Consider the following 16,262-nt stretch of genomic DNA (forward strand, 5'->3'; position numbering starts at 1 on the left):
TAATATATTTTGAGTTTTTTTTGGCTGGTAACCCTTGATGTGTTAAAGAAAAAAATTTAAATCTGCTAAAAAAAAGTGGAATTTTGAAAATTTAATTCCCATTTTCCTTTAATTCTCGTGGGGCACATAAAGGGTTAACAAAGTTTGTAAAATCTGTTTTGAATAACTTGAGGGGTGTAGTTTCTAAAATGGGGTGATTTATGGGTGGTTTCTAGAAGCCCCAGAAAGTGACTTCATAACTGAACTGGTCCTGAAAAAATTTGCTTCTAAAATCTGCTTCTAAACTTCACATGGGCGTCACGTTTTGGCTCCGGATGCGTCCCGGGTGCATTGCGGCAAACCCGCGCGAGTCGGTACGCAATTGCAGTCAGTTTTGACTGCGATTGTGTTCCGTTGTTCAGTTTTTATTGCGCGGGTGCAATGTGTTTTGCACGCGTGTGATAAAAAACTGAATGTGGTACCCAGACCCGAACTTCTTCACTGAAGTTCAGGTTTGAGTTCAAGGTTGTGTAGATGTAATTATTTTCCCTTATAACATGATTATAAGGGAAAATAATAGCATTCTTTAATACAAAATGCTTAGTATAAGGTCAATTGAGGTTAAAAAATAAAATAAAAATTAACTCACCTCCTCCAATTAATCGCGTAGCTGCCGGTCTCCTGTTCTTTCTTCAGGACCTGTCAAAGGACCTGTGGTGATGTCATTGAGCTCATCACATGGTCCAATCACATGGTCCATCACCACGGCGATGGGCCATGTGATTGGACCATGTGATGTGACATCACCACAGGTCCGACTCCTTTAGCCGGCAGCTCATGATTAAAGAAGTAAGAAGAGATCGGCAACTACGTGATCAAGAGGAGGAGGTGAGTTAATTTTTTTTATTTTTTAACCCTCAACTGACCTTCTACTAAGCATTCTGTATTAAAGAATGCTATTAATTTCCCTTATAACCATGTTATAAGGGAAAATAATACAGCGAATAGACTGTCATCTTAGCAACCATGCTTCGGGTTTCGGATCGGGGTTGTGTAGATTGTATTATTTTCCATTATAACATGGTTATAAGGGAAAATAATAGCATTCTTAATACAGAATGCCTAGTACAATAGGGCTGGAGGGGTTAAAAAAAATAATATATTTTTTTTAACTCACCTTAATCCACATGTTCGCGCAGCCCGGCTTCTCTTCTGTCTTCTTTCTTCAGGACCTGGGTAAAGGACCTGTGGTGACGTCACTGCGCTTATCAGATGATCCATCACATGATCCATCTCCATGGTGATGGATCATGTGACGGACCATGTGATGAGCGCAGTGACGTCACCACAGGCCCTTTTCCTGTGCACAGCAAGACGGACCATGTGATGAGCGCAGTGAGGTCACCACAGGTCCTTTTCCTGTGCACAGCAAGAGTTAAATTATTATTATTTTTTAACCCCTCCAGCCCTATTGTACTATGCATTCTGTATTAAGAATGCTATTATTTTCCCTTATAACCATGTTATAAGGGAAAATAATAATGATCGGGTCCCCATCCCGATCACCTCCTAGCAACCGTGCGTAAAAATAGCACAGCATCCGCACTTGTTTTCGGATGCTTGTGATTTTCACGCAGCCCAATTCACTTCTATGGGGACTGCGTTGCATGAAAAACGCACAAAATAGAGCATGCTGTGATTTTCACGCAACGCACAAGTGATGAGCGAAAATCATCGCTCATGTGCACAGCCCCATAGAATTGAATGGGATTCAGTGCGGGTGCAATGCGTTCACCTTACACATTGCACCCGCGCAGAAAACTCGCCCGTGTTAAAGGGGCTGTCTATGGGGCCTGCGTTGTGTGATAAACACACAATATAGAGCATGGTGCAATTTTCACGAAACGCACAAGTGATGCGTGAAAATCACCGCTCATGTGCACAGCCCCATAGAAGTAAATGGGTCCGGATTTAGTGCGGGTGCAATGCGTTCACCTCATGCATTACACCCGCGCAGAAATCTCGTCCGTGTGAACCCAGCCTAAGGGTACTTTCACACTTGTGGCAGAGGATTCCGGCAGGCAGTTCAATCTCCGGAACTGCCTGCCGGATCCGTCAAAACGTATGCAAACTGATGGCATTTGTCAGACGGATCAGGATCCTGGCATTTATTTTTTTTCACATTTTTTGCGGTCTAAGCATGCATTAATGCATTTCAATGGGAAAAAATGCTGGATCATTCTGGCAAGTGTTCTGGAATTTTGGACTGAGATAAAACCGCAGTATGCTGCGGTATTGTCTCCATCCTGAAAAGGAAAAAAGACTGAACAGAAGACATCCCGATGCATCCTGAACGGATTACTCTCCATTCAGAATGCATTAGGATAAAACTGATCAGTTCTTTTCCGGTATTGAGCCCCTAGGACGGAACTCAATACCGGAAAAGGAATAACGCTAGTGTAAAAGTACTGTAAGCCTTCTAACGTCCTAAAAAAATAAAATGTAATTTTCAAAATGATCCAGACATAAAGTAGACATATGGGGAATGTCAAATAATTACTATTTTTGGAGGTATTACTATCTATTATAAAAGTAGAGAAATTGAAATTTTTTGTAAATTTGGTATTTTTTTAAATAAATTAAGATGACTCATTTTTACCAGTGTCATGAAGTACGATATGTGACAAGAAAACTATCTCAGAATGGCCTGGATAAGTAAAAGTGTTTTAAAGTTATCACCACATAAAGTGACACATGTCAGATTTGCAAAAAATGGTCTGGTCAGGAAAGGGAAAACTGGCCCGGGGTAGAAGGGGTTAATATTGTATGACTCTAATATTGATCACCTGTCCAGTGGATAGGTGATACTGCTTTAGGTTGGAATACCCCTTTAGGCAGCATCAGTAAAGGAGGCATGTTTATTTTGCTATGGTGCTCCGATAGTGGTCAACCTCCTGCAAGGCTATGCCATGCCTGTGTGCAGTTGAGAACATGGGCTAGGGTGGTATGATTTGCATGTCACCGCAGACAGTAGTTCTTTTAAATAAGGTCATATGTATGTAACATCTCGCACTATCAATACCCGCTTAGATCATTTCCCTCCAGGGGAAGTCACGTTATATATGCCAGACTATCACTCCATGTATATCAGATGCAGGCAGATTCTCTGTACTATTCAGTCTTCAGCAGAAGTGCTCATATTAGGAAGAGTCTGTTCTCCACTTGATTTAGGCCCCTTTCACACCGCGGGTGCAATGAGTGACGTGAACGCATAGCACCCGCACCGAATCCTGACCCATTCATTTCAATGGGTCTGTGTACATGAGCGGTGTTTTTCACACATCACTTCTCCATTGCGTGAAAATCGCAGCATGCTCTATATTCTGTGTTTTTCACACAGCCCTGCCCCATAGAAGTGAATGGGGCTGCGTGAAAAACGCATTGCATCCGCAAGCAAGTGTAGATGCGATGCGTTTTTTACTGATGGTTGCTAAGAGATGTTGTTTGTAAACCTTCCATTTTTTATCACGCGCGTGAAAAACGCATTAAAACGCATTGCACTCGTGCGGAAAAAAATTAACAACTGAACACAATCACAGACAAAACTGACTGAACTTGCTTGCAAAATGGTGCGAGTTTCAAAGAATGCATCCAGACCTAATCCGTCACGCTTGTGTGAAAGGGGCCTTAGATTCAAGCTCAGCTGTAAAAAGGAGAAGTAACATTTAAAGGCTATGTACACCTTTGGAGTCAATCTTTTTTTTTTTATGATTGCATTTAACTTATTTTTGGCTAAAAATCATATTTTCAATTGGCCTTTATTAAAAATATTGAGCTGTTCAGTCACAAAGGGTTAACTGTTTTTCTAAGGCCTCTTGCACATGAACATGCCGTGTTTGCGGTCTGCAAATTGCGGATCCGCAAAACACGGATGCTGCCCGTGTGCCTTCTGGGAACAGACGTCCCATTATAGAAATGTCTATTCTTGTCTGCAAAACGGACAAGAATAGGACATGATCTATAATTTTACCGGGCCACGGAACGGAGCAGCAGATGCGGACAGCACACGAGTGGTGTCCGCATCGTTTGCGGCCCCATTGAAGTGAATGGGTCTGCACACGGATGCGGAACCACACCACGGTCGTGTGCAAGAGGCCTAATGCCTCATGCAGACGTCCATGTTAGTTTTGGATCAGTGGTAACACAGACCGTGTTCAATCTGTGTTTTCTCCCGTGACAGATCCGTGTTGGGTCCGTGGGTCAGTTTTTTGCTGTCCGTGTTGCATCTGTGTTTCACTGACACTGAACAGCTGAAAAATTATTTTCAAAGCATCTCTTCTTAATGACCCGTAAAAAATGGATGCAACACGGATGGCATCCGTGTTGCATCAGTGGTTTTCACGGACCCAGTGTCTATAATGTAAGTGATGGATCCGTGAACACGGACAAAATAGAGCACGCATCCGCGCTGAAAACACGGACCCACGGACAGTGCTAAAACACTGATGTCTGAATACACACATTAAAATGAATGGGGACGTGTGCTGTCCGTGGAGACGTGACGTGATTCAGCTGACGTGTGAATGAGGCTTAGCTGTGTGACTGGTACTTTCACTTTCACTTTGTGCTGGTTATCTAATTACCCTTATTTCTAAACTACTGTGAGGTCACAAACACTTATTTAATCCACATTTTTTGCAGTAAGATAAGGCCCCTTCACACAGGCGTCGCGGGTGAGGGCCGGAATGCGTTCAGGGTGCATTGCGGGAAACCCCGTGCGAGTAGGCACGCAATGGCAGTCAGTTTTGTCTGCCATTGCGTTCCGATGTTCAGTTTTTTTTCTGCGCAAGTGCAATGCATTTTGCATGCGCGTGAGAAAAAACTGAATGTGGTACCCAGACCTGAACCCGGACTTCTTCTTTGAAGTTCGTGTTTGGGTTCGGTGTTCTGTAGATTTTATTATTTTCCATTATAACATGGTTATAAGGGAAAATAATAGCATTCTGAATACAGAATGCAAAGTCCAATGTCAATTGAGGGTTAAAAAATAATAAAAACATAATTTACCTCATCCACTTAATCGCACAGCTGGCATAGTCTTTTTTCTTCTTCTTTCAGGACCTGCAAAAGGACCTTTGATGACGTAAACGCAGGTCCTGCTGAAGGATCTTCTATGTCCTTTTGCAGGTCCTGAAAGAAGAAGAAAGAAGATGATGTCTGCTGCGCAATCAAGTGGATGAGGTGAGTACATTTTTTTAATTTTTTTAACCCCTCAAGGCACATTTTACTAAGCATTCTGTATTAAGAATGCTATTATTTTCCCTTTATAACCATGTTATAAGGGAAAATATTACATTGAATAGACTTTAATGGGATCCGGGGTTGCTCATCCTTATCATCTCCTAGCAACCATGCGTGAAAATCTCACCGCATCCGCACTTGCTTGCGGATGCATGCGATTTTTACGCAGCCCCATTTATTTCTATAGGGCCTGCGTTGCGTGAAAAACGCAGAATATAGAACATGCTGCGTTTTTCACGCAACGCACAAGTGATGCGTGAAAATCACCGCTCATCTGCACAGCCCCATTGAAGTGAATGGGTCTAAATTCAGTGCGGGTGCAATGCGTTCACCTCACGCATTGCACCCGCGCGGAAAACTTGCCCCGTGTGAAAGGGGCCTAAGGATTGAGCTTTAATGTGTGTTTATGATGTCAGAGAGCAGAGATAAGAAGTCTGTCTGCTCCTCAGATGATGGAAAGGACAACAAATCCACAGGCAGCTAGTAGAGCATGTCAGATCTGTACAGAAAAAAGGATTCCATATTGTTAATAAAGACCCATTAAAAAAATAATTTTTTGCTCAAAATAAGTATAATGCAATGATAAAAAAAAATTGCCCCCAAAGATGTACATAGCCTTTAAGTATTCTGCCCGGTTATAGCTAAGCTGTGAAATAAAAGACGCCCTTTCAGCACTATGTCCGGGGAAGCAACTAATGGCCTAAAACATGATTGATACCACCCAAAACTTTGCCCATATTTCATTTGTTTAAAACCAACCAAAGGGCTCTTTCACACATTTTGGTGCCATTTTTAATGTGCTGCCAATTTGATACATCTTTTACATATTTTTTTGGGGGGAAGTTAACTATGGAAAAAAAGCCAGAAAATCACTGTGCTTAGAGAATGTGGCGTTCTCAAGTTAGTTAGTGCTAATATACATTCTCCATAGTCTATGAAGATGGAATTGCCACATACACAGACCCATAGGCACTCAACGTGCTGCTGTGTGGTGCCTCCTTGAGGCATCATGTTATTTCCTCATATACAGCATGCAGTGCTTGGATTATGCCTTCCTGTTTTATTCTAGATAAAATAGGAGGCACACGGAGATACAGTATGGGTATATGGCAGACTGTGGACAGCATAAGACATAGTTTGTACAACATAGCCGTATACATGAGACTGTATTAGGGTCCATTCACATGCTCCGCATCATTTCAATGGCACCGCAAAAGATGCGGACAGCACAAGCGCATGGCATTTCTATCATAGGGCCGGCAATGTACGGTCCGCAAAATGTGGAACGCACAAAACCAGTGATGTACATAGAGAAGTAAGGGCCCCAAAGCAAGGATCAAACCAGCCCCCCCACACAGGATAGAAGGGTTTCTGCCTAAACCCTTTTCAATGACCCTTGGGCCATTTTTCCACTGCCTGTTCACTATGGTAGTTACGCCCCTGCACACAGCTGGTATTCGTGTTTTGCGGATCCGCAATTTGAGGACCTCAAAACAATTACAGATGTCTGAATGGACCGTTATGTGCATGCCATTTTTTTCCAAACGCAGTATGTTCCAATGCATCCATAATGGTAGCCCCATGGAAGTCTATGGGTCAAATTTAAAAACACGTGCGTGTTTGATCCATTTTTATCATTCATATCTTAGCAACATTAAAGAGGACCTTTCATCAGAATTAAACTTCTAAAGTAACTATACAGGCATGTAGAGCGGCGCCCAGGGACCCCCCTGCACTTACTGGTATACCTGGGCGCCGCTCCGTTCTCCGGTAATTGCCTCCGGTATCTTTACAGTTAGGCTCCACCCAGGGGAACCTGCCGGCGCCTCCTTCTCCCATGCTGCAGCGCTGGCCAATCACAGCGCTCAGCTCTCTCTCAGGCTATGAGCTGAGCGCTGTGATTGGCCAGCGCTGCAGCATGGGAGAAGGAGGCGCCGGCAGGTTCCCCTGGGTGGAGCCTAACTATGAAGATACCGGAGGCAATTACGGGAGAACGGAGCGGCGCCCAGGTATAACAGTAAGTGCAGGGGGGTCCCTGGGCACCGCTCTACATGCCTGTATAGTTACTTTAGAAGTTTAATTCTGATGAAAGGTCCTCTTTAAGAAAACAGAAAAAATTGTTTTAGGCAACAAAACTGAACAAAAACATGGTTGAAAAATGGACAATTCAAGATACAATACAGAATTAAAACAAAAAATTTATAAACAAATATATTGCTTGTTGGTATTTGATCCTGTATTTCATAATTAAAGGGATAGTCCCACTTCAGCAAGTGACATTTATCATGTAGAAAAAGTTAATGCAAGGCACTTACTAATGTATTATTATTGTCCATATTGTCTCCTTTGCTGTCTGGATTCATTTTCCCATCACATTATACACTGCTCGTTTCCAGGGGTTGCGACCACCCTAAAATCCAGCAGCGGTGGACATTCTTGCAAACTATAGGAAAACATGTATGCGCAGCAGATCCCGTCCCGGCCACCTCATATATAAGCCTCATAAGTGGCTGTTACCCCTGAAAACGAACAGTGTATAATGTGATGAAAAAATTAACCAAGCCAGCAAAGGAGGCAATATGGACAATCACAATACATTAGGAAGTGCCGTGTATTTACTTTCTCTATGTGATTATTGCCATGTGCTGAAGTTAGACAAGCCCTTTAAATGTGAAGGAGGCAAAGACAAAGTGAGTCCAAAAAAAGTGCATAAGCAATGCGGCCTCAAAAAACGCAATGATAAGATCAGCTCTGCTACGTCTGTATTTCATTTTATCTTATCCTCTGATATTAACCTCTGTGCTTTCATCCCCTTTCTGCAGGTGGAAAGAGAGATTGCAATCCTGAAGCTGATTGAACATCCCCACGTTCTCAAGCTGCATGATGTCTATGAGAATAAGAAATATTTGTAGGTATTTACAGACATTCCCTTGCTTCCACCAGCCTGCGGAGCTATGGGCATCTGTATTCCTTGGCATGAGAAGCGCATGCATTGTCTCTGCTTTAGGCAGCCTCTTCTTCTGAGCACTGCTTTAGTAATCTGGATGTTATGTAAATCACATGCATCTTGCTTTTAATGCTTTGCTGGTTTACAAAGACATATGATAACTGCTTGTTCTTCTTTTGTACGGCTTACATGAAATATTCAGAGGAGCTTTTTGAGCAAACTCGTTTGCCAGAATTGCTGCTGGCTCAACATCTCCTATTATGTTGATCACCTACTGTAGAAAAAGGGCAATGGGGCATAAGAAGAGAATCCAGATGATTAATTGTTCTGATTAGGCCTCATGCACAAGACCGTTGTGTGAATTGCGGTCTGCAAATTGCGGATCCGCAAAACACGGATGGCGTCTGTGTGCGTTATGCAATTTGCGGAACGGCGCGGACAGCCATTAATATAAGCTACCTATTCTTGTCCACAAAACGGACAAGAATAGGACAGGTTATATTTTTTTTGTGGACCACGGAACGAAGCAACTGATTCGGACAGCACACGGACTGTTGCGGCCCCATTGAAGCAAATACTGTGGCTCGGATGCGTACCCAAACAACGGTCGTGTGCATGAGGCCTTAAAATGAATCCTTGGATTGTCCCCTTACTGCAGGTTAAGGCCTCTTTCACACTACAGTTTTTTGCGTTCCGTATACGGTCCGTTTTTTGCGTTCCGTATACGGTCCGTATACGGAACCATTCATTTCAATGGTTCCGCAAAAAAACGGAATGTGTTCCGTATGCATTCCGTTTCCGTATTTCCGTTTTTCCGTTCCGTTGAAAAGATAGAACATGTCCTATATTTGGCTGCAAATCACAGTCCGTGGCTCCATTCAAGTCAATGGGTCCGCAAAAAAAGCGGAACACATACGGAAATGCATCCGTATGTCTTCCGTATCCGTTCCGTTTTTTGCGGAACCATCTATTGAAAATGTTATGCCCAGCCCAATTTTTAATATGAAATTACTGTATACTGTATTTGCCATACGGAAAAACGGAACGGAACAACGGAACGGAAACGGAACCACAACGGAAGCAAAAAACGGAACAACGGATCCGTGAAAAACGGAACGCAAAACACTGAATTCAACATACTGTAGTGTGAAAGAGGCCTAAGTAGTTGATTCATGCCTGTTTCTGAGAAAGCTGGGTGGATCACAACAACCAATATGGTCACTTACAGCTCCCACAGGAATAAATACCATGTGTTTAAAACCCAACCCAGATCAATGTATAACTCGGCAGATTTTCCATTTTGGAGTCCAAGAAAACTGTTTGACAACCACTATAGACACCATTATAGTGGCCATATTAGTTGTCAGTAAGAATATCAATGTAACAAACTGGCAGAGGTGGACAACTCAAAGATGATGGTATTTTTATCTTATAAGATGTTCTTTACCAATATTTATATTCTCCTTATGTGATATGTTCACGTTGGCACTGTGGGCATGGGCGTTGTACAGTTCAGGATTAATGTGTGGTGTGGAATTGCTTATGTGGGTAGCTGATTTATTAACCTCTGTGAAATGTTAGAAAGCCAACAGTGATGCATTTATGTATTAAATATACTAATGATCATATAATATGTACAATGAAGACAGTAGTTTATTTATCTTTGCTTGGGAAAAAAGCAACAGTATTACCTTGTTCACACACTGCAATTTGAAAAGTTTCTCATTTTCCAGCTACTGTATAGTGCTAACAAATGTACATTTAAAAAAATGTGCTGTGGAGTACAGTCGCCTCTAGTTATGCCACTGGTTATGGCATATACTGTACAATTAAGACAGACAGACAAAGATAGATAGATAGATAGATAGATAGGAGATAGATAGAAAGATAGGAGATAGATTGATATGAGATAGACAGGAGATTGATATGAGATAGATAGATAGATGGATAGATAGATAGATAGATAGATAGATAGATAGATATGAGATATGTAGACAATAGATAGATAGATTGATATGAGATAGATAGATAGATATGAGATAGATAGGAGATAGATAGATAGATAGATAGATAGATAGATAGATAGATAGATATAGATATGAAAAAACACAGTGTAAACCCAGCCTTATCTACCAATAGTAAATACATACTGTACATACAGTCAGGCAGATATGACTGATATGAGAAGATAATAACATATATAAATTAGACAGACAGATACGGTATATGGATTATGTGGCGGTATACCGGTATGGAGCAGCGCAGTGATAGAGTTCGCAGTTTCCGCCACGGTCACGGTTTATGCTGTATAAATGCTTTCCATCCTGGACATTTTTTGTGTCTACTCACATCTTGCCTCCTGCATTTTAGCTGGGTTCCTTTCAGATGACATATTGCAACATGTAAACGGCTCTGGGCATGGTCATTTAAGGACATGGAAATGATTGTGGTATGAGTTGTGGGCAGAGCGGAGCTGTAAAGAAATTCTGAGCATCAATATATATGATACATATTAAAGCCACGGGCACAGTGATACAACATTTCTGTGAGGTTTATGGTTTTGCACGGTACATGTCTTCACATTTCTCTGCCTCTGGATACGTAAAACTATAGGAGAAGCTATCAGCAAATATTAAAGGGGTTTTGCAAGATTTGAATATTGATCCAGCCCTCAGGATAAGGCCTCATGCACACAAACGTATTTTTTTTCCGTGTCCGTTCAGTTTTTTTTTTGCGGACCATATGCGGAACCATTCATTTTAATGGGTCCGCAAAAAAAAACTGAAGGTACTCCGTGTGCATTCCATTTCCGTTTCTGTTCTGCCAAAAAATAGAACATGTCCTAATATTGTCCGCATTATGGACAAGGATGGGACTGTTCTATTAGGGGACAGCTGTTCCGTTCCGCAAAATACTGAATGCACACGGACGTCATCCGTATTTTTTGCAGATCCTTTTTTGCGGACCGCAAAATACATACGGTTGTGTGCATGAGGCCTAAGTCATAAATATCTGATCGGTGGGGATCTGATTGAGCTGCAATACCAAGCACAGCCACTATACCATGGATGGCGCTGTGCTTGAAATAGGCTGCAGAGCTCTTCCGAGTGCTGCAGTCCCATCAAACAGCTGATTAGTGGGGGTGCTGGGACCGCCAGCAATCAGATATTGATGATCTATATAACATTTCTGAAAACAGCTTTAAAGAGCACCTGTTGGTAGGGTCAACCCTACTAAACCAGGCATACTTTAGGGATCATTCTGCTGATTAAAACGATACCTGTCTTTTATACTTTATTCAAATAAATGCTGTGCTACAGTGCACCAAGGGCAGGGTTGCCAACTTTCCCTTTAAACTTTTCTGGACAGCTGAACTAAATCACGGACAGCCAATTTTTTTTGCATGCATGCGGAAGGCACGCATACCCGCCGCAAACCTTCTGCATGCCGCGGTCAGCTTTGACCGCGGGAATACAAGGGGTTAATACGCTGGCATCTGTGTTTTCGCCGATGCCGTATGCAGCAGGGGCCCAGCTGTCAGTGACTGCCGATCCATGCCGCTGATCGGGCGGGCATAGCTCCTGCACCCGCCCGATCAGACCGCTGAACATGTACGGCGCTGGTCTTTAAGTCACGTCCACCACTTAAGGGGTTAAATGGATGCCTCAGACTCATGCCATACAGTGGCATCCGTTCACCATAGAGTTCTATTGTAAAAAAAAAATGTATACTTTTTTTACCGGACTGTGCAGGATTCAAGAACGTGGTGTGCTGCTTTTTGTATCCTTTGTCATTGGTTCCACTGTGGACCATGACCACTGGATCTTCTTCAACAGCCCCTCCCTGTAATCTGTCAACCCAATCTGCGATGTCTTGAGTGCCAGGAAGACAAAACACAGATCGAGTGCCACCCGTAGTTTAAATAGTCCCTTATTGTGCCCCCTGTAGTTTAAATTGTCCCTTATTGGGCCCCCTGTAGTTTAAATAGTCCCTTATAGTGCCCCAATAGTTTAAATAGTCCCCTATGGTGCCCTCAGTAGTTTACATAGTCCCCCATACTTACTGTACCTGATTTCTACTCCATGCTGCTGTCTGTGATGTAGAGCGCACATCCCTTCCAGGACAGCCTGCAGCCTGAGCTGGCTCTGTCCTAGCGCAGGGGGCGCACCGCGAGATTATGTCATCCCGCAACGCAGGCGTGATGACATCATCCCATGTGCGCCACCTGCGCCAAGATAGAGCTATGTAAGTAACAGGCTGCAGCCTACATCATGCACAATAGCCAGGAAGACAAAGCCATAATTCACAGAGGGGATTTTTTTTCTGCCAGATTCTATGGACGGCAGAAAGGAATACACTTTTTTTGCAGACTGTCCGTAAATCTACGGACGGTTGGTAACCCTGACTAAGGGGTGGGTCATGGCCCCCTTGGTTCACCTCAGTTCCTTACCTTTCCAGTGCTTGCCCTACCCCTTGAGGCAACCGTATAATTTAATCGACAGGATCAACCCTATTAACCAATGCATCTGGTTCAACGGGTTGATCCTGCGGGCAGGTGCTCTTTAATCAATTATTTAAAAAGAAATTTTCTAACCTGTTATCAATATCACTGTTAGCATCAGAAGGCACAGTAGACAAGAGATGTTTAATGACTTCTATGGGAGAGTTTTCTAGACCCTGTGACCTGTGCAGAGGTCATTGTACAGGGAGGGAGTATACAATCTGTGTTCATAATTTATAGTCAATGGTCTGATCCTATGTTTTCTATATATAGGTATATACTGTGTATTTTCAATCATGGACCCTATGTTCTTGTGTAAAATGTCTTAGGACTCATGCACACAAACTTATTTTCTTTCCGTGTCCGTTCCGTTTTTTTCTGCGGACAATAAGCGATACCATCCACTTTAATGGGTCCGCAAAAAAACGGAAGTTACTCCGTGTGCATTCCGTTTCCATAAGTCCGTATTTCCGTTTCCGCATTACGGACAAGGATAGTACAGTTCTATGAAGGGCCAGCTGTTCCGATCCGCAAAATACAGGATGCACACGGATGTCATATTTTTTGCAAATCCGTTTTTTGTGGACATACTGTTGTGTGCATGAGCCCTTAAAGTAAGCCAATCAATAGAGGGTATAGAGCCAGACAAAAGTGTCACATGTCAAAAAAGATCTAGGAGGTCTATCTATCTAATGTATATTACTGTCATCTTTCATTGTAATCCTGGCTGTGATACCTGCTGAAAGTGATCTCTACAGAACCAAATCTTTTCAAAACAATAGATGTGTGGTCATTCTTAATTTTTTTTTTATCACCAAAATTGTAAAAAAAAATATGCTTAAAGGGGTTGGCCACTTTCTGGCCACTTTTTGACTAAAGTGTATGTAAGATGACTATATGACAATTACTAATATAGCTTTTGGTAATTTTCTGTGCTGTTTGCTATACTATACACAGAGGTGATGTCTATACATGAGCGAAGCGAGCTTCGGATGTTACATCTGAAGAAGCTTTGTTCAAAACTTCGGATTAATACTGTACGGAGATCCGTCTCTGTACAGTATTAGGGACCATTCACACATCCGTGCGGAACGAACATTGCCAGTGTCCGTGTTTTGCGGATCCGTGGGTAACGGCGATTGCGTCGCCCCCGCCATTGAACTCCTCAGATGTCGCGTTCATCGCTGAGCATGGCATCTGATGTAAAAATGGAGGCCTTTCAGGATTTAAAAAATAATAGTACTCACCTCATCCATTTGAGCGCTTAGAGGCTGCTGCGGCCATCTTGATTGAAGATTTTGCACAAAATCTCATGCGGTGTGTAATGACGTCATCACGCTGGCCGGCATGGTGAAGTCATATGTCATCACTCACGAGATTTTACGCAAGATCTTCAATCAAGATGGCCGCAGCAGCCTCGAAGCACTCAAATGGATGAGGTGAGTATGTTTTTTTTTAATGCCATTTCAGGAAAAATGTATTTGTTACCACGAAGCACAAAATAATTCGGCTTTGCGGCAAATTGAATTTTCCCTGAAATGTTTATTGAAGTCCACTTTAGATACTTTGATTTTCTCAACTTTAATAAACAGTGCCATTAAGAAATATAACTTGTCGCACAAAAAGCAAGCCCTTATATGGCTGTGTGAGTCCATGGTCCAAAGTGTTTAAAAAAGTTTTCATTTTGTAATGACACATTCCCTTTAAGAGCACCTTGGGGGTCATTTATCAAACTGGTGTAAAGTAGAAGTGGCTTAGTTGCCCATAGCAACCAATCAGATTTCACCTTTCATTTTGGACAGCTCCTTTGGAAAATGAAAAGAGGGATCTGATTTGGTTGCTATGGGCAACTAAGCCAGGTCTACTTTACACCAGTTTGATCAATGACCCCCCCTTGTGTCTATGTGCCTGTCACGGACGTTACTGCGACAGGTGGCAGGAGATCAGTGAGACTGGCAACACCTGGTTTGATCTGACATGTTTTCCGTTTGGATCAAATGACGTCTGTGTTGTTTCTGGTGCTTGCCACACCTTCTTTCCCCAGGTGTTGCTATTAGGGTAATTTAGCCTTCTCTATTTATAGTTGCTTCTCCCACAATGCTGTGCGGTCTATAGCTTCTTTTTGGACCTTTGGATAGATTGTGGTTGGATCTCGGCTGAGTTCCTGGTGCTTCCATTGCTCCTTTGAAGTTAATTCTTTCCTTTCCCTTTTGTATTTTGTTTGAGTTCTGTGTGTTGCATTTCCCTATTGTTTGTATTAGGCCTGAAGGAGACTCCTGCTCATCCTTCCTTTTGGAGGAACAGGTAGTCTCGTCCCTGCCATTAGTACCAGGGTCCTAGGTAACTAGGTATTCCTGCGTATGAACTCGCCTACCTTTGGAGTCTGTTCATACTGGTAGTCAGTCAGGATTTTGGTTAGGGTTTTCACTAGGAGGTGTCCATTTTTCTTCACTAGTTCTCAGGCCTGATTCCCTGTCCCCCCCCCCCCCCTTCCCTCCTATGCTCCGTGTGGTATTTCCCTCCCACACCGAAGCGTGACATTATAAACTGCCGAAACCTTCATTTTTTGTTTTTGTGTGCAGCCATGGATCCTATTGCTGCACTGGCAGGTCAGCTGCAAGGGCTATCTTTGGAGGTAGCTGACCTCTGTGCTGGTCTGTATCACGGCGGACAGGAACTCAGATACACAGACAACCAAATATACAAGTGTCTAGGCTAGATGCTGGGGACAGGTCACCTCCTAGCACATCCCTGACTTCTCTCCCTATGCTGCTAAGCCCACATTCAGACCTTGATGGTAGGTATGAAGTGTCCTCATGCCTGGACTGCAAACACCCTGTCATGGAACCATGAACCAGACGTACAACAAGAGATAAGTGGAAATAAGAAGGCTTTATTGAAAATCAAGCTGGAGGGCAAAAGTCCAAACGGATGGCTAAACCGAAGCAGGGTCTTGCGAAGCCAGAGGTCAGGAACCAGAAGGGTAGTCAGACGAAGCCAGGATCAGGAACCAGAAGGGTAGTCAGACGAAGCCAGGATCAGGAACCAGAAGCAGCAGCAGTCTTAGAAGCATGTGAACACAGGAGGACCAAGCAAGGAACTGAAGCCACAGACCTCCTATATATATGAGCTGGGCATCCAGCTCCTCCCAGTGGGAAGGAGGAGCTGCAGGGTGGAAGGCTACAAGAAACCCAGAAACCAAGATGGCCGCCAGCACATGTCAAACGAAGGAGAGCAGCAAGAAGGTAAGACCATGACAGTACCTCCCCCTCAAGGGCCCCTCCTCCGCGGAGTAAAGAACGGTTTCTGAGGGAAGCGTGCGTGGAAGGCTCGGAGCAAGGCAGGAGCATGGACATCTGCGGAGGGAACCCAGGAACGCTCCTCTGGACCATAACCACGCCAATGGACCAAAAACTGCACCCGACCGCGGACCAGGAGTGAGTCCAGGATATTGCTCACCTCATACTCCTCACGATTGCCCACTTGGACCGGACGAGGCCGAGGAACCGAGGAAGTGAAACGATTACACACCAG

General features: G+C 43.3%; 1 protein-coding gene across 1 annotated transcript in view; it reads left to right on the top strand.

Moving 5' to 3' along the window:
* BRSK1 (BR serine/threonine kinase 1) overlaps positions 1–16,262 on the top strand; it is a 343,661-nt gene that overhangs the window by 165,293 nt on the left and 162,106 nt on the right. The window contains exon 3 of the mRNA XM_044278206.1: positions 8,103–8,188. Within this exon, the coding sequence (XP_044134141.1) occupies positions 8,103–8,188 (86 nt within the window). The remainder of the gene's footprint in view (positions 1–8,102; positions 8,189–16,262) is intronic.

This window comes from Bufo gargarizans, chromosome 2, assembly GCF_014858855.1.
Source record: "Bufo gargarizans isolate SCDJY-AF-19 chromosome 2, ASM1485885v1, whole genome shotgun sequence".
NCBI lineage: Eukaryota > Metazoa > Chordata > Amphibia > Anura > Bufonidae > Bufo > Bufo gargarizans.